Here is a 20,776-nt window from a genome sequence, read left to right as displayed (position 1 = left end):
CTGCGTGCATATATCCTCAGGGGATGGAAGCCTGAACATGACCCTCCTGCCCCCTCCCCAGCCCTGGACCCACTACCCTGCGAGGAGCAGAAGAAAAGTGAAGCAGAGACAAGGAGCAATTGGCTCAGACCACAATGTTTATTTATTTCTAATATTTATTTTTCTGGTTATAAAAGTAATACATGAAGAGCACTGGACAGGGAGAGGTTTTGAGTCCTGCAGGCTCTAGCTGGGTCACTTCTCAAAACTTCCGTTTCCTCGTGTGGGAAACAGGATAAGGCGCCCTGCCCGGCCTCGCCTGGCCCACAGAGGGCAGCACAGATCAAATGAGATTACCACAGGGAAGTAGTTGGTAAAGTGGAAAGTGCTGATGCACGGAAGGGGTTAATGTCACCACCCTCAGCTGAGGTAGCACCACGGCCTGAGCTCCGGCCCCCCCTTGGCCCCCTGGATGTGCACCTAAAAAAGGGGCCACCTGCAACCTTGGTTGGATGGCGCGGGGGAGGGGCCGTACAAATAATCTGCGTTACGCCTGGCCAGATGGAGCCTTCCAGAAGCGGGCATCAGCGGTGGCCAGCTGCGTGAGGACCTCCTCCAACTCGGGCCCATCCTCGGGGAAGCGCTCGGAGAAGGACCGGATGAGACCAGCAGCCGAGGCCTCGTACTCAAGAAGCTGCACTTCTGAGCCTGGGGAGGAGACGGAGAGAAAACAGCAGCAGAGAAAGTCTTAATAGGGAAGCAGAATTGTCATCGCCACCATCGTCATCATCATCATCATCATCACCATCATCATCAGTGGCTAGTTCTTCCTGAGCTCCTGCCGTGTGCCAAAAACTGTGCCCAGTGTTTTAGGTTTATCTATTCATCCTTACAATAATCCTACGAGGAAGGAAATATTAGAGGGCGAGGACTTAATGAACTGCTGTATTCATCCATTCGATTAATAAAAGATGGATGCCAGGTGCCGTACCAGGATACACAGATACTGTCCTTGGCCTCCAGGAGCTTACAGTCCAGCAACTGCTTAACCTCTGCCCACTGTGGGACCTCAGACAAGCTTCTCAACCTCTAAGCCCCAGTTTCCTCATCTGTGAAGTGGGGGTGAGCACAGTACCTTGTCCCTCAAGGAGCTGTAGTGATTACATATAATAATGCATCAAGTGAGTGGTCCACAAGTGCTAGCTACCACCAGCAGCGTTATCTCTGACCTACTTACTCATGTTAAGGGAGGCAGTTCCCCCTAACACACTTCCCCCCACCGTGCCTTGTTGTGCTCTGTGGCAATGTGCCCTGCACAGAGCTAAGAGCACAGGCTCTGGGTTCAAATGGCCCAAGTTCAAATTCTGGTTCTGCCACCACTAGTTGTGTGACCTCAGGCACATACAGTCCCTCTGTGTCTCAGTTTGCAGCTGAAAAGTGGGGACTTAATCCATGGGAAGTTTTTACCCAGGGCCTGGCATATAAAAGTCCTAGGAAGGCCGAAACTGGTTTGGCTCAGTGATAAAGCGTCGGTCTGCGGACTGAAAGGTCCCAGGTTCGATTCCGGTCAAGGGCATGTACATTGGTTGCGGGCACATCCCCGGTAGGGGGTATGCAAGAGGCAGCTGGTTGATGTTTCTCTCTCATCGACGTTTCTAGCTCTCTATCTCTCTCCCTTCCTCTCTGTAAAAAATCAATAAGATATATTTTTTAAAAAATAATAATAAATAAATAAAAGTCCTAGGAAGTTAGCTAGCATCATCACTACCAACACTAACTTTGAAAATCCAAACAAAAAAATAAAAAATAAACAAAAAGAAAATCCAACCTGGCCTTCGGCCTCCTGTAATCACCACTTCCTCCCCAGAACCTTCCCTGACTCCCCTGAAAGTGAACTTGATCTTTTCTTCACCTGTTCAAACCACTGTCTGCGTCTCCTGGGCACTCACGCAGGCTTCCCTAATGGGCTGTGAGCTACTTAAGGCGAGGTCCTGGGTCCCATTCACCTCTTGATCCCCAATGGCCCTTGCAGGGCGGAACAATCAAAGTGATGACGATATTGTCCATGTAACGAGCACTTAATGTAGGCCTCGTATGATTCATATTCGTTATTCATTCATTCATTCATTCGCTTATTTGACAGGCACTGAGCAGCTTCAGTGTGCCAGGTCCCATGCTGGGTGCAGGGAACACGCTGCTTCTGCGTCATAGAGATGAGGCAGACAGGAAGATGGCAGAGTGACGGGAGCATGAAGAAGAGAAAGCCAAGAGGGACGAAAGGGGTTGCTTTAGACGGAGGGGTCAGAGACAGCCTCTCCCAGGAGATGCCATTAGACTGAGCCCCAGATGACAAGAGCCAGCCAGCCAGAGGCCTGGGAGAGGACTGGCCACGCAGAAGGAACAGCGAGTGCAAGAGTTAGAGGAGCAGCTGAGACCGGTTTGGCTCAATGGATAGAGCGTTGGCTTGGGGACTGAAGGGGGGACCTGGGTTCGATTCTGGTCAAGGGCATGTACCTTGGTTGCGGGCATATCCCTGGTGGGGGGGTGTGCAAGAGGCAGCTGATCAATGACTCTCTCTCATCGATGTTTCTAACTCTCTATCTCTCTCTCTTCCTCTCTGTACAAAATCAATAAAATTTATTAAAAAAAAAAAAAAAAAAAGAGAGGAACAGAGCAAGCTCAGGGGGTTGGAGGCCCATGTGCCCGGAGGGCAGTGAACCAGGCAAGAGGGTCGCTGAGGTCAGCAAAGGGCCATGGAGCCTCTGGAGTGGAAAGAGTTTAGGATAAGCCTCTTAAATGCTTCTTCCTCAGCAGGCGGAGGGAATTACTGACTTCAATCCTCACGCCCACCCAGGATGTGAAGAGGAAACGCGTCTATATTCACTCCTGGCTCTTCCAATAGAGAGCTATGAGCCCTTGAGTAATTTACTCTCTGTGCCTCAATTGCCTTATCTGTAAAATGGGGTAATAAAAATATCTACCTCATTGGATTATTATGAGGATTTAAAGGGTTGGTCCACAGAGAGCACTTAGAACTTGAAGGAAGTACTTAATTCAGGCTCACTCTAACGTAAGCACACATCAAGCCTGGCTTTCTGAACAAAGACACCCAAGCGCAGAGCTGCCAGGTGCTGAGACAAGGTCACGGAGCAGTTCCGAAGCTCCTGCCGTGACCTCATCGGTGCCTTGGGAGCCAGATGTCAGGGTAGACGCATCAAGGGCTGAGGGAAGGTGAACCAGCAGGTGCTGGGATCCCCAAGGGCTTTGAATTCAAAAGATCCAAGTGGATGCACACAGGGCCAGGCTCCTGGGAAGGGGTCATCACTTGAGAAGGTAAAGGGATCTCTGTCCTGGCTCCGCTGGGTCCCACCGCCCCCCCGGGTTCCACTCGGCCCGCGGGGTCCCCACTCACCGCCCGATGTGACTCAGGTCAGGGCGAGGTCTGACTCTCTGGTACCATGCCAGGCCCCCCTGGGCTCTGTATGTCCCACTAGCCCTGGCTCTGCTGGCCTTTCTCAAACCTTCTGCGGCCATCTTATAATCAGCAGGGCCACGGACAGTGGTAGTGATGGGGGTGATGGTAGACGCCGAGGTTTTGGGAGGTTTTGGCCTGAGTTCTGGCATGAGGATTGTGGCAGGGAGCCAGGCAGAAGCGACCCCAGAGAGCCCTCCCTGAGCCCCTGGCCTCTCACAGGCCCCCTCTGTGCTCCCCTAGGGCCGCGTGGCCCCCACCAGAGGAGGCCCAGGAGGCGTTACCTTCGAGGCGGGTGTTGGGCTGGACGATGAGCTTCCGGGATTCCTTGCGGAGCAGCACCGTGTCCCTGAGGGTGAGGAAGCACTCGGGGGGGGCGTCGGTGACCGCCGCGTACCCCTCATACAGGGCCCGGCCTCCGGACACGTCCCCCGTGGACTTCAGAACCTGTGGGGAGGCGGAAGGCGTCAGTGCCCGGATGGGCGCCCGCCCCGCACCCACAGGGATCTGCTGGGGCCGCAGCTGATGGTGCCCAGCCCTGCACCACATATGCTCCGAGTGCTGCCCGCTGAAGGGGACAGGAAGGCAGACTAAGTGCTTAGCACACAGTGAGCGCCTCTTCAAATACCTAACACACACGTTAGAAAGAACACGACACCATACAACCGCCACCAGCTCAAGAGTGAGTCCGACTGCCTTTCTGTGACTGACCCTGTGGCCTCTGGGCTGAAGGAACAGCCCTCAGTTCTGGGCTTTTATTCCCTTGCTTTCCGCTCAACCATACAGTGTGTACATTTTACCGTGATTTGCTTTTTCTGCTCAAGCTACGCCTGAGATTCACTGTGTTCATGCGTGCAGCCCTAGCTCACACCGCTGTAGGGCATCCACTCATCCCAGCAAACACACACAAGGTAACCTCTTTGCTGATGGGTAACCTGTGCTTTTGCCGCCCAGGACTGCTGGGCAGCCTTGTCTGATGAACATCCAGGAGACGCGATGGTCTGCAGGCCGGGTGACCGTGCCTCCACACAGGCAACCCGCAGGCCGTTCTCCAGCGTCGCACTAATCAGTCGGGGAGGCGGATGGCAGTCATGGTGGGGAGGGAGGGTGAGCCTGGAGGGGCTTCCGAGGCCAGAGGCGGCTCACCTGCAGTCTCCGCAGGAACCGCTCCAGGGCGGGCTTGCCCACCGACCGGATCTTGCCGCGGTCGAGGCGGACCCGGGCGTCCGGGCGCCCATCGGAGCCTGTGGTGGGAGTGATGGTGACGAGTCCCTCGCCGGCCTCCAGCAAGACCCTCAGGATCACAAACCGGGCCTGCATGTGGGCCTGCAGGGCCAGGGGGAAAAAAGGGGTCATCGTAGCCCTGAGGTAAGATCTACGAAGTGTTTGATCCAAGACCGGATATATAGTCCTTGCCCACTGTCAGTTATCCTTACTGTATTCTCTCCTTTTCTGCCCATTCCTCTTCCCTCAGGTGCCCCCTCCTTCCCTGGCTCATAAGGGAGGGCAGGCTGCCCTGGGGGACACGGAGGCCATTTGCAGGCAGGACCTGGGCAACCCTGGCCACCAGCATGCCCTCTGCCGCTCCACACTGGCCCCTGGGAGAGCCGTTATCCTCAGGCAGCCTCCCCTCGGACCCCAAGCACTTTCCCCTTCACAACCTTGTTTGCACTCAACAGAGAGACAGAGAGGGCATCATTATTCCCAGTTTACAGGTGACAAAACAGAGGCTTAGGGTCACACGGCTGCTAAGGGAGAGCCAGGACGCACTCAGACCTGTTTCCCGAACTCTACCATGTGTATCCTGCTGATATGATAGTGCCTCCTGAAAGCATACTTATTTGACTTTTTAAAATAGGGGTGTCGAACTCAATCAGAGAAGGGGCCAAAATCTAAAATCCAGCCTAAATCGCGGGCCGAATGGTTTACTTAACAGTCATAAACTGTCATTGTGATGGAAACGCAGCGGAGTGCAGTGATGACAGCGCGGTGCGGGCCACATTGCAAGGCCTGGCGGGACGGATTTGGCCCGCGGGCCTTGTGTTTGACACATGTGTTTTAAAACATTCTACTGCTTCCCCTGTCTCCAAAGGACATCTCGTGACCGAGCAGCCCAGCCTGACGGCTCTGGAGGCAGATGTTTGGGTATGAGTCCTGGCTCTGCTACTCAGCAGCAAGTCACTGATTCTCTTTGGGCCTCGATTGCCTCATCTCTAAATCGTCAGTAATAGCAGCCCCCCCGCCCCCCCCTCCCAGGGCTGGCACCGGGGACAAATGAGTGGATTCCTGTGAAGTGCTCAGCGCGGGGCCTGGCACAGAGTAAGCCCTGAGCAAGCTGCCTGTTGGGGGGGTCGCAGTAAAACCATCTCATTCCATTTCCCTCGAAGGCGGGCAGGGAGCTCATTACTCCCATTTCCCACGGCACCGACGGGGCCTGTCCCCACAGGCAGCGGAGTCTGAGATGGCCCCATCGCTGCACCCAGGCCAGGCGCCCCCTCCTGAGGGCCCGGGCCCACCTGCCGCCAGCTGGAGGCCTCTGGGGTGTAGAACTCCAGTGCCAGCAGCCCCGCCCGCACCATGTTGAGCCAGTTCACGTAGATCACGTCCTCCGCGTCCGCCCCCTCGAAGCCGAAGATCCTGGGGACGGGAGGGAGGTGTCAGGGGGTGCGAGGCTGCCCGGGCCCTGCCCTCCCTGCCTCCACCCCCACCTACTCCAGCACTTGGGGGTGGAGGCAGAGGTAGAGGCCCACGCTCTCCGCCCGGCACTCCTCGTAGCTGGAGGCGATGGTGCTGAACTTGCTGTCCCAGGTCTCCCCGCTGCGGTACCAGCTCTGGATCTGGGAGGGGGGACCCGGGGAGCAGGTGTAAGGACGGCCGCCACCCCACCTGGGCCACCCTCCCGCCCTCCCAGCACCCCGGGGCTCCGCCGGGGCCACCCTCACCTGCTCCCCGGTCTCCGGGTTGATCACCGTCTTCTGGTCGAAGTTGAATGCTCCTTTCTCGTCCTGCGGGAGAAGGGTCACTGGCAGGGGGCAGGCGGGAAAAGGTGCCCGTGCCCGGGTCCGGGCCTTCGGGCCTCGACTCCGAGAGCCTGACAAGCGGCCCAGAAAGACGCGGGGGACCGGGGCGGACAGCAGGGGACCGGGGCGGACAGCGGGGGACCGGGGCCGACAGCGGGGGACCGGGGGCGGACAGCGGGGGACCGGGGTGGACAGCAGGGGACCGGGGCAGACAGCAGGGGACCGGGAGGGGACCGGGGCGAACAGCGGGGGACCGGGGCGGACAGCAGGGGACCGGGGCGGACAGCGGGGGACCGGGGCGGACAGCGGGGGACCGGGGGCGGACAGCGGGGGACCGGGGCGGACAGCGGGGGACCGGGGGCGGACAGCGGGGGACCGGGGTGGACAGCAGGGGACCGGGAGGGGACCGGGGCGGACAGCGGGGGACCGGGGGGCGGACAGCGGGGGACCGGGGCGGACAGTGGGGGACCGGGGCGGACAGCGGGGGACAGCGGGGACCGGGGCGGACAGCAGGGGACCGGGGCGGACAGCGGGGACCGGGGCGGACAGCGGGGGACCGGGGCGGACAGCGGGGGACCGGGGCGGACAGCGGGGGACCGGGGCGGACAGCGGGGGACCGGGGGGCGGACAGCGGGGGACCGGGGCGGACAGCAGGGGACCGGGGCGGACAGCGGGGGACCGGGGCGGACAGCGGGGGACCGGGGGCGGACAGCAGGGGACCAGGGGCGGACAGCGGGGGACTGGGGGCGGACAGCGGGGGACCGGGGGCGGACAGCGGGGGACCGGGGCGGACAGCGGGGGACCGGGGGCGGACAGCGGGGGACCGGGGAGGACAGCAGGGGACCGGGGGGGGGGGACCGGGGGCGGACCGCAGGAGCAGCAGGCCCATCGACACTGCTGCCTCCAAACCTGAGCCCCGGGAGGTGGGAGAACACAGCCCCTGCCCCCAGGCGGGGAGGGCGAGCTGCGGGCCTCAGTTCTCCGGACCCCACCAGAGCGGTCCCAGTGGGTGGGCCCGCGGCTCCTCCCTCCGGCTCCCGCCGGCTCCCCGGGCTGGCAGAGCCCCGTTCCTGCTCTGCGATCTCGAACAAGCATCGCCCTCACCGTCCTGTCTGTGTGCTCAGCACCTTTCGCGCAGCTTCCCTCAGCCCTCACAACTACCCTCCGGGGGGTCCACTGTCACCCCCTGCACAGAGGGGGACACTGAGGCTCAGAAACCAAGACCCCCGAACAATCAGAGCACACAGCCCTGTGCTCACTGCCCCTTAATAATGCATCGGCCTGCGGACTCAAGGGTCCCAGGTTCGATTCCTGTCAAGGGCACGTACCAGTGGGGGTGTGCAGGAGGCAGCTGATGGGTGTTTCTCTCTCATCGATGTTTCTAGCTCTCTATCCCTCTCCCTTCCTCTCTGTAAAAAAATCAATAAAATATATTAAATAATAATAACCTGTTCTTACTAGGAACACATTTGCTAAGGGCCTTCATGTGCCAGGAAAGCCCAGGGCTTTGCTGTGATCCCTCACAACAGCCCCCAGTGTAGGGGTGGGGAAGCCCATTTTACAGACATGTCAGCTGAGGCTCAGTGACACGAACACACTTTTCCGCGCTCGTCCCGGCTTCCCTGTGACTTCAAAGCCCAGACGAGGTCTGACGCCAGACGGCTGTTCCCACCAGCGGCTGCTCGAATCCTCCTGACGTCCAGGCCCAGATCCCAAGCCCCAGCTCTGGTCCTTCCTTCCCCACTCGGCGGGCAGCTCCACCCACAGGGAGCAAGGCCACACTCAATGCTCTCCCCACCCCCTCCACTCTCATCCCTGCAGCTCTGTGCTGGGCAGCCACAATGCCGTCTCTCAGCTTGCGAGAAAGCCTCCGTCTTTTTCACATTCCCCGAGTGGGTGTCTCAGGGCTGCAGCCACTCTGCGCAGCTGGCAGGAAGGGCTGCTGTGGGAGAGGCTCGCTGCCATACCCGGAGGATGCAAGCTCCAGGAATGGCCCTACAGTTAGACGGCGCCACAGCCTCAGGACCAGAGCGTCAGACTGTCCCCGCGGTGGCCGAGTCCCACCCTCAGGGCCGGCTTCCCTGGCAGGAGCCCGGCCATTCCTCCTTGGGGGAGAGCCTGGGGGGACCCCAGCTGGACTGTCCTGCGGGTCCCATTCAGTCCTTGGAGCTTCTGGGCCATCTCGGGGGAGGGTGACATAGGGACTTGGCTGTTTAGGGGGTCCTGTTCGCCACCCGCCCCAAAGCCCCTGGAGGCCAATCCTGGGGCAGCCTCGCCCCTGAGAAGGGCCGATGAGGGCGGGGGCTGCAGGCCGTGCCCGGGGCCGTCGGCGCGTCCTTACCTGCACGAAGAGCTTGCCGCTGCCGTGGCCCAGCAGCTCGTGCAGACCCACCTGCACGTCGAAGGAGGGCCCCTTCCAGCGGATGTACAGGTCCTGCGAGACAACAGAGGCCACACCGTCCACGTGCTGCCACGGCCACGCAGCCCGCCACGGCCACGCTGCCTGCCACGCCGAGGGCCGGCGCGGTGCACGCGTGGTGACGGCCTGCGACGCCTCAGGCTCCACGGCGGACACGCACATCCCGCCACGGCCACGCCGCCCGCCACGGCCACGCCGCCTGCCGCGCCGAGGGCCGGCGCGGTGCATGCATGGTGACGGCCACGCCGCCCGCCACGGCCGCGCCACCTGCCACGCCGAGGGCCGGCGCGGTGCACGCGTGGTGACGGCCACGCCACCTCGGGCTCCACGGCGGACACCACGGCCCAGCTCCTCCGCCGCGGCCCAGGGGGAAGGGCTGCTCCCTTTGACCTGAAGTCCCGGGGCACCAACTGCGAGGCGGCTCTTCCCCGGACCCTGCGCCAGGGCCTGCCTCCCGGGCCCACCTTGTCCTCCTCCTCCAGGAAGGTGAGCTTCTCCCGCTGCGTGGCGTAGGCCACGGCCAGCACGTTCCCCAGCGACACGTTCTTAAAGCCTTCCGTCTGCCGCAGGTCGTCGTCTGCAGGGGCGGGGGGCCGGGGGGAGGGCACAGGGGAGGGTCACAGGCGGGGAATCGGACGAGGGCAGCAGGCTGGGGTGTGAACGAGGGGGCAGCAGTGCCGGGCGCGTGTGGAGGGGGGGAGGGGAGGGAGGAGGGGGAGAAGGGGGAGGCTCAAGCGGTGGCTCACAGTTGGGGATGTTGATGCCGGCGGGAATGCCGGAGCCGGCGAAGGTGAGAACGTCCAGGGAGGTGAAGTCCGGGGTCAGGAACTTGTCCTTCTCGAAGGCGGGGGGCCAGGGCAGCTCCTTCAGCAGCTGCTCCGCACTGGCCACCAGCCGCTCGAACTTGGCGCTCATGGCCTTGTTCACCATGGCCACGAAGCCTGCGGGAGGGGGCGAGGGTGGGCAGGGTTGGGGGGGGCCCTCCCCTCCCCTTCCCCCGTCCTCCCTCCCCCCGCTGGTCTTCAGCACTGAGTGCCGTCCGCTACGTGCCCCAACCCTGTGCTGGCCACTGGGAGGCAGGACCTGCCTGGGGCGGCTGGAACGGGGAGAAGGGCTTCCCTGGGGAACAGCAGAGCCGAATCCTAAAGGTGTTTGTGGGAGTGCACGGGGGGAGGTGGGGAGATCGGATTCCCCGTGGAAGGACTGAGGAGCAAAAAAAGGCGCTTTTGCCCTGACCGGTTTGGCTCAGTGGATAGAGCATCGGCCTGCGGACTCAGGGGTCCCAGGTTCGATTCCGGTCAAGGGCATGTACCTTGGTTGCAGGCACATTCCCCAGTAGAGGGTGTGGGGGGGAGTGTGCAGGAGGCAGCTGATCAATGATTCTCTCTCATCGATGTTTCTAACTCTCTGTCCCTCTCTATTCCTCTCTGTAAAATATCAATAAAATATATATTTTTAAAAAAGTGTATTCCAATGCTAACCTTGGCGTGGGTGCAATCACAGCTTTTTTCCTGTAGTTTCAAAATTGCTGACCATGAACATGGGCGACCTTCCTAATCACACAGTGAGTTCCGTAAAACATGGGGAGGCCTCTGAGCTCGGGGCTGTGGAGGCGGCTGTGGGGTCCAGCCCTCAGACAGCCCTGGCGGACCAGGCCCGGGCAGGAAGCTGTGGCCGTGCACGTCTGTCCCCGCTCGGGCCCCGGCTGCCTGCTCCCGCCGCCTTGTCCCCGGGCCTGGTCTATGGGCTCAGGTCCAAGCCCCCTGTTGGCTCCTGGGGCTTTCCTCTCTCCCCCCAAGTTCCCTCTCTGGCTTTTTGGCAGTTGGATGCTCCGGACTCTACGTCCAGGGGCCTGGCAGAGACGGGCTGCCCTGCCTTGCAGAGGTGGGTCCTGTGGGGCGTGCGGGCACCGGGGCCGAGGCGGCCTGCCGCCTGCCCTGGGTTCCATTATGCTCAGTCACCCAGCACTTCCATGTGCCTGGCATGTGCTGAGCACACACCGCCCGCCCCCCGACACCCAGAGGGGGTGACTGGTGCTCAGAGGTGGGGTAACTGACAAGTAAGCAAAGCCAGGCATGGAGCAGACAGAGCCTGTGTCCAGCCCAGACACCACAGGCAGCACCAACGTGGCTTGTAGCCAAGGCACCTGGGTTCGGCCACCCGCCTACCGTGCTCCAGCTCCCACCTCTGTGCGGTGAGGACAGGTGTCCCCATGAGCCACACAGGCAAGGGGCCTGCACATGGGGCCTCGTCACGGCCGGCAGGGGTCAGTGTTACCGTTACTGCCAAGGGGCGGTGAGACCCCTCAGAGGACACAGGGGAGGGTCTCCAGCTGGCCTCCCGCCCCAGACGTTACCTTCGAACTCTCCACGGGAGCCGAAGGGGTCTCGGTAGCTCTCGATGAACCCGATGTAGCTGGGGGAGAGAAGGGAGAGCTGAGGAGGGGGGGCAGGAGGGGGGTAGAAGGGGTAGACAGGAGGGGGGAAGGGGGGCAGGAGGGAGGGCGGGGCGGGGGGACGGCTGGGCCCTCACCTCTCCACGATGGGGCCTTTGTCCTGGATCCAGAAGCGGGAGCCACGCTTGTGGGCCTCGATGGAGCCCTGGGTGAAGCTCTCCACGTACTGGGCCAGCATCTGCTCCTGGTGGCTGTTGGCCGCGTACGTCTGGGGCGCGAAGAGGCCGATCAGCCTCGGGCCCCCCGCCCCCCACCGCCCAGAGCTGCCTCCACCCGCCAGGCCCACCTTGGCTTTCTCCAGCTGCTCCACCACCTTGTGCAGGATGGGCGCGTAGTCCCCCCGGGTCACCTGGAAACGGCGCCCCCGGAACTCGTGGCTCTTCAACTTGGAAGTCATTTCGGGGTCTAGAGCGGGCTCTGAGGGAAGGGGGCGTCGCTCAGGGAAAAGGCGAGTGCAGAGCACCCCGCAGGCCTCTTTCCGAGACACGGACTCTAAGCTTTCCCGCGGCTGCTCACGGCCTACAGAAATCAACTTCCATCTTCCAAAACAGACACGCTAGGGCCCAAGCCAGTGTGGCTCAGTGGCTAGGTCGGCTTGTGGACTGAAGGGTCCCAGGTTCAATTCGTCAAGGGCATGTACCTCGGTTGCAGGCTCCTCTCTGGTCAGAGCTAGTGCAGGGGGCAACCAATCAATGTGTTTCTCCTGCATCGATATTTCTCTCTGTCTTTCCCTCTCTTTTCCACTCTCTCAAAAAAAAAAAAAAAAAAAAAAAAATCAATGGAAAAATATCCTCGGGTGAGGATTAAAAAAACAGAGAGAGACATATTAGGTAACATGAAATATTCTAAGTGCTTTACATGTGGCTACTCATTTAAGCCCCATAGCCATTCGGGGGAAGGGGTGATCATTATCTCCATTTTTCAGATGGGGAAACTAAGGCACCCTTAGGCTAATTAAGTTTTCTAAGGTCACGCAGGCCAGCTAGTGGCCAAGGAGGGTTCAAACCCAGTGTGGCAGATTGTATTTTGAAAACACAGCCTAACTGTAATGACATTGGAACTTATAAGGAGACAAAAGGGTGGTAGACACGAGAAGCAAAGAAAGAAGTTGGAGAGGGTGAGGAAGGGCCATGAGCCAAGGAGTGCAGGCCGCCGCCGCCGGAAGCTGAAAGAGGTAAGGAAACACATCTACCCCACCCAGAAAGCTCTGGAAGGAGCTGGAGTCTTATTTTAGACTCGGACCTCCAGAACTGCAACAGAATAAATGTACGTTGTTTTATGCCACTAAATTTGTGATTCATTACAGAAGCAACTGATTCTCTGTTGTATGTTACTTGTTGCCTATGATCAATAAAATATACTTACAGATTATACAAAACATATATACATATATCTGAGCAGCTGGAGCCAGCTGTGCCTGAAGCCTTCATACTCTGGGCTTCCTAATTACCCCTGTCTGTAAAGTCCCCTTTTGGTTAATTTATTTTTTTTAAAAAATGTTTTATTGATTTTTTTACAGAGAGGAAGGGAGAAGGATAGAGAGTTAGAAACATCGATGAGAGAGAACACATTGATCAGCTGTCTCCTGCACACACTCTACTGGGGATGTGCCCGCAACCAAGGCACATGCCCTTGACCGGAATCGAACCCAGGACCCCTCAGTCTGCAGGTCTGCAGGCTGTCGCTCTATCCCCTGAGCCAGACCAGTAAGGCTCCCCTTTGGGTTTAGATAAATCTGGAAGATTTCCTCCCTTGTAATCAGAGCTCTGAATAACAAAGTGGAGGGACCTGACTTTTCCTGAGGGACCCTGCGGGGAATTCAGAAGCACGTCACCCCCGCGTACGGGCCAGAGAGGGGAGCTCACCTGTGCCGAGCACGGAAGCCAGACGCACCTCGTAGCAGGGCTTCCCGTCCTGGTCAGCGCCCTTGAAGAGCCGGGTGTTGTAGGCACTGAGGTTCTGGAAGAGACCAGGGCGGGGGGTGAGGGAGAGGAAGTCCAGAGGGGGGTGTGGGGGTCACACCGAGGAGAGGAGATGTGGAGCCCTGGCCGGGAGCAGGGAGAGCCGGAAAGCTCTCTGCTCAGGAGACGGAGCACTAACGTTCCTAAGCGCTGACTCAGCGGTGCCCAGCACCGCATGGCAGCCAGCCCAGGGCCTCGCAAGGCAGGCCCATTTCACAGACCAAGAAACTGGTCCCAGAGCTGCTGAGCTGGGGGGTGAGCCCCACCCGTGACCCCCCAGCAGCTCTGATGTTCTGGAGGCTGTCATAGGCCCTTCAGCCTGGGGTGGGGTGGGGGCGTCCAGAACCCAAGCCGAGACCCAGGAGTAAGTGCCAGTGGCGAAGGGGCCCCATCAAACCACGACCCCAAGTTCCCCAGACCTGTGAGTCCAGAAAGTCCTGGGCCAGCTTGGCATCTTCCATGGTGCAATCCCCGGAGAAATAGGTGGTGATGCCCTGTGGGGAGGGGCCGACGGGAGAGTGCGGAGGGCGGGGCGGCAGGGGCGGCTGGCCAAGCTCCCAGGGCACCCTCTCCAGCCCAGCCTCCTGCCTCTCCCCAGCAGCCTCCACCCTGCCCCCTCCATCTCTTCCCAGGAAAAAAACTGTGAATCCAGCAACGGAGGAAGCAGGCCCATCTCCGGCTCCCGCAGCTCGGCCCCAGCCTCTCGCAGGCCGGCCCAACTCCCAGCACCAGGATGCTCACCCCTCGCAGCTCCCAAGAGCCGGGAAGCCTGACCCCCTCCTCTCCTTCCGCCCCAGCTCACTCAGCTCCTCTCTCCTTCCCTCCGTCTGCACTCAGCATCCCGGGGTGCCAGGACGCATTCTATCCATTTTGCAGATGGCAAAACTGAGGCCCGAGGTGGGAGCGCGTTGCCTCCTGAGTGCCAGGCAGAGCCCACCGCCTCTCTGCACACCACACCGGTGGCCCCGGGAGGGACCTTACCTCCTTCCCCAGCCCGAGGTGCCGCAGCCTGGGCTCCAGAGAGAACATGAGCTCCCCGCAGGTCTGCCAGAGGCCCCGCACTGCCTCTGGGTGCTGCTGGGCGGCCTGACTCCCCAGGATCACAGGCTCCAGCTTGTCCTGCGGGGAAGGAGCCACTGGCCTGGCCACCCCGCCCACACCTGCCCCGGAGCCCCCGCCCCGCCCCGCCCCGCCCAAGCTCTGATCCCACCGCGTGAGACCGCCAGCGGCCGAGGGCCCGGCAGCACCGGCCGTGCCCGAGGCGTGTGGAACCTCGGGTCCTGCCCCAGACATTTCCGTCAGAAGCTGCATCCACACGATCACCAGGCAGCGCGTGTGCACAGGAGGGGCGGGAGCCAGGCGGGCCCGAGCCCCAGCCCCAGGGAGGGACTCGCCGTGCCAACAGCTTCATTTCTGCCAGCGCCCCAGGGTTTCCAGAGCCCACCCCTGGGTCAGCACGGCCAGGGGGCGGTCATGCAGATGGCAGTGACAGGGTCAGTGGCCCCGAAACCCCGGCCCCCCCGGCTCACCTTGGGCAGGTTGGGAACAAACTTGGTGTCGCCAAAGGACTTGTAGTTGCCCATGTTGGAGTAGACGCCCGCGGCGTAGACCAGGAACGCCTGGGGGGAGGGGGCGTCAGACACCGGGAGGGGCCTCCGGCCCAGGCCAGTGCGCTCCCCAGATGGCAGCGCCCAGAGGAACCAGCGCGGGTGAGGCTGGGAAATCTGGGGGCAGGACCCAGATCCCGAGAAGCCCCACATACCACAGACCATCTTCCCACGGCCCCTGTCCCTCCACACCGGTCTCAGCTCCTCCACCTTTGTCCCCGCCTGCCCAGCGCCCGCTCAGCCACCGCGGCCACCCCACGCGCCCTCCAGGCCCCTGGAAACACCGCCCCCTGGTGCAGGAGACCCGCTGTCCTCGGCCCCCACCTGGCCGGCAGCGAGCGGGCACCGGAAGCATTCACCGTAGGGCCAGCTGCTCTGTGGCTTCTGCCAGCCCCAAATCTAGTCTCCCCTTCCTCCGGCCACTGAACCTCATCTCCCTTCCCCCCAAACACATTTACAACGACCCCAAGTCCGCTTTCAAAGAACACTGTGGCTCTCCTGGCGGTGGCAGTCCCTTATCATAGAAATTCTTATCCTAATTCCCGCCTTCCCTCCCTCGTATCATTGCTGTCATTCATCTCACTGACAGGTAACATGCGTATGTTTGATTTACAGGCAGACAGACACGTGTGATTGAATACCCCGTTGCCATGATTTTGAACAAGTTGCTCTCTCTCGGATCAATTAAGAATCAGAAAAAACACAAGCTTTTATTTTACCTTCACTTATTCCCTCTCCAGTGCTCTCCCTACATCGCCCATGTAGATATGAGTTTCTGGCCTATAGCCTTTCCTTCTCTCTAAAGAACTTCTAACATTTCCTGTAAAACAGGCCCACTGGCAACACATTTCTCAGTCATCACTGCTTCAGATTTTCTTCTGTTCCTCCTTCTGATGTCCCCATTACACACATGTATGCCTCTTCTGGGTGTTTCTGACCACCCACCCTCACGCCCATCTCTGTTCCTCTTTGCTTTTCCGTTTTGGAGGTTCCCCTTGAGATATCCCCAAACTCGGAGATTCTCTCCTCTGAGGGCCCAGCTCCTAATGAACCCCTCAAAGGCATCCCTCACTTCAGTCACAGTGTCTCCGGCCTTCGGCAGTCTGCCCAGGGCTCTTCCTCAGCAATCCCGCCTGTGTGCACTGCTCGTCTTCCTGTCATGTGGCCCATCCTCACCCACCGGAGCCCTGAACATGCCGATCAGAGCCCGGTGAAATCCTGGTCTGAGGAGCCCAGCATGCCTGGGGGATCTGAGTGCGGTTCTGATGTTCGCTCTGTCTTTCCCCACCGTGCTTCCTGCCTTTGGTATGCTCTGTCAGAGCATTCCGATAGCCAGGCACGGTGTCCTGGCTGAAAGCAGCGCCTGCTGTAAAGAGGCTTCCAGGAGGGGGCAGCAGGTCTGGAAGCAGGAACAGCATTCTGTGATCCCGCGATAAGGTCTCCGTCTGTTCCTTTTCCTTTTTATTTGTTTGTTTTAAAGGTCTGACTTGTTTTTCTTGTTTTGCTTCTGCTTTGTTGAAGAAATGTTTTTATTGATTTCAGAGAGGAATGTTTTTAATAAAAATATATTTTAAAAGAGAGTCTGTCCTGTGACCGCACTTCTCCCAGCGATCTAAGAAGAGCTGCAGATTTCCAGTCTGTCCAGCTTTTTAACTTGTCGTCAGGACAGACTGGGGACTTCGGAGTTCTTTACATGCTGGGCCAGAAACTAGAAGACGTGATTTCCTCATTCGTGTAAGTCAGTCTGGGGTGAGTCCCTGCTTCTCACAAGCAAAGGAATCCCACTGGAAACAGGTACGTGAGCAGCGCTTTCCATGTGTAAGCTCTTCCCCTGCTTTTAGCTCTTTCGCTGAGGAAACCAAGGCCTCGCGCTGGGAAGAAGATAGGCGTTTGTGCGGAGTCTCAGACCCAGCGATTCTCCTCGAAACAGACCCTCCTCACCCAGGCCCAGATGTGCTGTTTGTGGTTCTGTTTACAGAACCGGGAACAATGAGTGCCCAGCAATAAAGAAAAGATGGTACTGATGACAGTGCACACTGCTGGGGAATGCCTCGCAGCCAATAAAAAGGAATGAGGTGAATTTATATGTATCCCATGAAAAATTTCCAAGAGGTGGTGTTTCATGAAAAAAGCAGGGCTCAGAAGAACACGGAGAACATGATCTCATGGATGTAAAAGAGAAAAGAAGGAACTGAGCCATGCACACATGCACGTGTGGGAGTCTCCCTGCTGTCCTCAGGGGCCGCCTCTGGGAAAGGCACTGAGAAGGAGTGATCTTCGCAGTACATGAACAAAGCATCCGGGTGCTACTTGGCCAACCGACCCACAAACAAACAAACACCAGGGGCAGGAGGAATATTTTGCCCAGGGGCACACACACGGTACAGGACCTGGTCCAGACACAGACCGGATGTGCTACCCTGGCCTCATTCCTCTACCACAGCGGCCGGCAAACTCCTCAGTCCACAGAGCCACATGTCAACAGGACGACGACTGAAATTCCTTTGGAGAGCCACATTTTTTAAACTTAAACTTCTTCTAACGCCACTTCTTCAAAATAGACTCGCCCAGGCCGTGGTATATTGTGGAAGAGCCGCTCTCAAGGGGCCAAAGAGCCGCCTGTGGCTCTCGAGCCGCAGTTTGCCGACCACGGCTCGACCATCTCTGCATCTCCAGCCGTTTTCTTTTCCCACAGTCCTGCTACAATCACTGCAGCCAAACTTTGTTTTGGAGACAGGCCACCACAACACTGAGAGGCACAGACTGCCCTCAGGCGTATTTTGCAAATGAGAAGGCCAGAGGCTCCAGCATTTGTAAATTTGGGTCTTAATCCAAAGAGCGAGAAAGACCTTTATACCCCTCCTTCCTGGTCTCTCACACCCACAGACCATTTAAGAAATGCAGGTTGGGCCGAAACCAGTGTGGCTCAGTGGATAGAGCATCAGCCTGCGGACTGAAAGGTCCCAGGTTCGATTCAGGTCAAAGGCATGTACCTTGGTTGCGGGCACATCCCCGGTAGGGGGAGTGCAGGTAGGGGGAGTGCAGGAGGCGGCTGATGGAAGTTTCTCTCTCATCAATGTTTCTAGCTCTCTGTCCCACCCCCTTCCTCTCTGTAAAAAATCAATAAAACATATTTTTTAAAAAGACATGCAGGTTGGCCTGAAAGAACTGACCTGGTACTCGTCCTCGGTGAGGCCCTCGGCCAGCGCGTGCTGGCGCAGCTCATCGGGGTCCTGGGCGCGGAAGAGCCGGCTGAGCAGGGCATAGATGTAGGGGGCCTCTGGCGAGGTCTGCAGCAGCACGGCCAGGCCTCCGTACCAGGCCGCGCGCGACAGGTGGTGGGCGTAGAGGCGTTCTGTGGGCGACAGCAGGCGGAAGGCCTCGCGGCAGTCCAGGCTGGACACGCCGATGTCATTGGGCAGGATGTACTGGGTGTCCGCCATGGGTCCTGCTGGGAACCATTGCCATCGTCACACCCCTGGCGCTGCCCTCTCATGACTTCATCTGATCCTCCCAAAAGCCCACGAGGAAGAAAACGCCATCGCACCCATTCACCAGATATGCCAACCGAGGCTCCTGAGAAGGTCAGGTGGCTCACCCAAGGAAATGACAAAATACACGGGTGGGCCGTATTTGGCCTGTGGCCCCTCAACCTTGAATATTGAACCCAACTACCTAGTCTTACAGATAGGGAAACTGAGGCCCAGGGAGGTTAGGAGCTGTGCCGAGTAACACAGGGGAAGGGTCAGAAGCCGAGACCTGCATTTCTAGACTCCCAGCCCTCCTCCTTCTCTTGGCTACCCCTCCTTCTGACCTCCTGGCCCTCAAAATTCTCCTGCAGGCTCTTCAGCTCCACTCACCCCTTGTTCACACCGACAGAGTCCCGGGCTACCAGCTGGAAGACCCGGTTCCAATCCGGGCTCAGTCCCAGACTCCTAAAATCAAGTCCACTGTTTCGCTTTTCTGGGCCTCCGCCCCTGCGATAGCAACCCCACCCTCACCCGGTGGGTGTGCAAATCAGATAAGGTCACCCGGACGGAATGCACCCACAGCAGCTCATGCTTTTCCTTTCCCCCTCTCCGTGCTCCCCGGATCCGTGCCCTGCATCCTGCTGCTCTCTCCCCGGGCTCAGAGCCATGAAGTTCGGGGCTGGGAGAAAACTCACTTTCTACAGCGAGGGAGGCTGGGGCTGGGCGAGACCAAGTAGCTGACGAAGCTCTCACAGCCTGTGGGGACCCAGGGGTGCCCCGACCCAGGACATGCTCCGCCCCGTCCTCCCTCCCTCACGGACAGGGTCTCAGCACCCCCCGCCGCCCCCCATGCTCCGCCCCAAAGCGCGGTCGCCCAGGTTCTGAGAGGGGCGTTAACCCTTTGCTGCCAGGGGCATGCCTCGGCCTCGGGGCCCCGGGGGCCTCCGAAGGGGAGCTGGGTGGGGGTTCGGAAGGGAATGGCCTTGCACCCGGTCCGGATTCGCCCTGTCCCCGGAGGATGACACCTCGTGACCCGAAACCCAGGCGCCGCGCCTCACCTGCAGCAGCGGCTCCGATCGCACACTCACTTCCTGCTTCCGGCTCCCCCATTCATCGGGGCTCCGCGAGCCCCGCCCCCTCCGGCCAATCGCCGGGCCTCGGGCTCCAGATGGGCGTCCCCTCCAGCCAATAGGAGCGCGGAAGCGTGCTCCGCCGGCCCGCTCGCTCCCCGCTTCCCGGGGCTTCGGGGTCGCGCGGGGGTTGGGGGGTGGGGACCCCGCGGCCTCGGCCTTTTGTTCGGGGGCGGTGCTCGCGCGGGGCGGGGACCGCGTGGCGGGCCTGGCCGCGGCCCGGCGCCGGCAGACCGGGCTGACCAGGCCCCCGATCCGGGCGGGGCGGCATGGGTGTCCCTGACGGAGTCCCCGGGACTTCCACTCCCTGCCCCCCACACACACAGCCTGGACCCCGATCTCCTTTGGGGTTTTCCGGGTCCCTGGCCTCCGAGTCTGGCAGGTGGAAGCCTGCACCAAGGGGAGGATGTGGCGCGCCGCCCTCGCTGGGTTCGATGGCCGGGGGGTGGAGGCTCTTTGGAGTCCGCCGAGCTCTCCGGGCGGAACGCACAGCGATTTCTTGCAGCTTGTGGGGCGCCTGATGGATGAGAAAGCCGCCTGCGACCTAGAAAGGCGGACCAGGGCAGAGCGGGCCTGAGAGCCACCCTTGTGTGTCTGGACGGCCTCCCTGGAGGAGGGCCGGGCCCCAGCTGGGACCTAGTGGGAGTATTGGGAGGGTCCCCGATCAGAGTGGAGGCGGAGTCAGGCCATCTGAAGTCGAACTTGGCCTCCACCGCCTACCGGCTGTGTCCTTGGTTGGGTCCCTTGACCTCTCTGAGTCTTGGCTTTCTTAGCAGAAAAAAAACGGGGCTAATAATTGTTTCCTCTCTGAGGGATGGATGTCAGCTTCAGTGGAGGGTTGACTGGTCAGTGCTGCCCCCTAGTGTTGTGCAGAGAGGATGCGGGGAGGAGAGGAGACCGGAAATCCACATCCGCTCCTTGCCAGTTTGGGCTTTGCCACCCTTGTCTTGCCCCAAAGCAATATCTGCCTGACTGCTTGTTCACAAAGCTCAGCTGTTCGCCCCAAGGGTGAGCATCCTGGGAGGAGCACAATAAATGGGCCCATGTCCTTAGCAAGCCATCCTTCTTCCTGGTGCATTTCCATGGTCTATGAGTACACATCTTCCTTCCTGACGTGGTGGGGTTGAAATGTACCCCGGGAAAGGGGGCAGTAGGCTGTCCACTGCCACCAGTGGGTAATTCGGGCCAACAAAAGACCCCGGTGCTCCTGGGAGCCTCAGCAAGCTGCATTTTTCTGATCCTGGCTACTCTGAGCCTAACTGG

The 20,776-nt window shown here is 59.9% G+C and overlaps 1 protein-coding gene across 3 annotated transcripts; it reads right to left on the bottom strand.

Annotated features, from left to right (window-relative positions):
* Positions 1–137: 137 nt before the first annotated feature.
* DPP3 (dipeptidyl peptidase 3) lies at positions 138–19,592 on the bottom strand. Of its 3 annotated transcripts, none has more exons than XM_036416732.2 (18): positions 19,442–19,592; positions 18,087–18,361; positions 14,836–14,925; positions 14,288–14,425; positions 13,726–13,800; positions 13,211–13,304; positions 11,632–11,762; positions 11,423–11,553; positions 11,247–11,305; positions 9,637–9,831; positions 9,355–9,467; positions 8,813–8,905; positions 6,394–6,456; positions 6,164–6,288; positions 5,968–6,088; positions 4,598–4,777; positions 3,736–3,898; positions 138–687 (listed from the first exon to the last, which is right to left on the bottom strand). In XM_036416732.2, exons 1-18 carry the CDS (start codon positions 19,491–19,493, stop codon positions 527–529), a joined length of 2,259 nt encoding a protein of 752 aa, XP_036272625.1. In that variant the 5' UTR covers positions 19,494–19,592; the 3' UTR covers positions 138–526. The 3 variants fall into 3 exon arrangements, with proteins under 3 accessions (XP_036272625.1, XP_036272624.1, XP_036272626.1); XM_036416731.2 differs by having other exon boundaries at positions 18,087–18,364; positions 19,442–19,591; XM_036416733.2 differs by lacking the exon at positions 19,442–19,592 and adding an exon at positions 18,774–18,848.
* Between the last annotated feature and the right edge of the window lie 1,184 nt (positions 19,593–20,776).

This window comes from Pipistrellus kuhlii, unplaced genomic scaffold (assembly GCF_014108245.1).
Source record: "Pipistrellus kuhlii isolate mPipKuh1 unplaced genomic scaffold, mPipKuh1.p scaffold_m20_p_56, whole genome shotgun sequence".
Lineage (NCBI taxonomy): Eukaryota > Metazoa > Chordata > Mammalia > Chiroptera > Vespertilionidae > Pipistrellus > Pipistrellus kuhlii.
The sequence above is the reverse complement of the archived record's forward strand: the minus strand, read 5'-3'. Positions and strand labels throughout refer to the sequence as shown.

What these genes read in the sequence shown, in the direction of transcription:
- DPP3 (XM_036416731.2), bottom strand. Translation starts at nt 19,493, where the DNA reads ATGGGGGAGCCGGAAGCAGGAAGTGAGTGTGCGATCGGAGCCGCTGCT. An exon ending in CTCCCGTGGAGAGTTCGAAG is followed by an intron (nt 9,832 to 11,246) that starts GTAACGTCTGGG and finishes CCCCTCCCGCAG; the next exon opens with GCTTCGTGGCCATGGTGAAC. An exon ending in AGGCCTCCAGCTGGCGGCAG is followed by an intron (nt 4,778 to 5,967) that starts GTGGGCCCGGGC and finishes CTGGCCCTGCAG; the next exon opens with GCCCACATGCAGGCCCGGTT.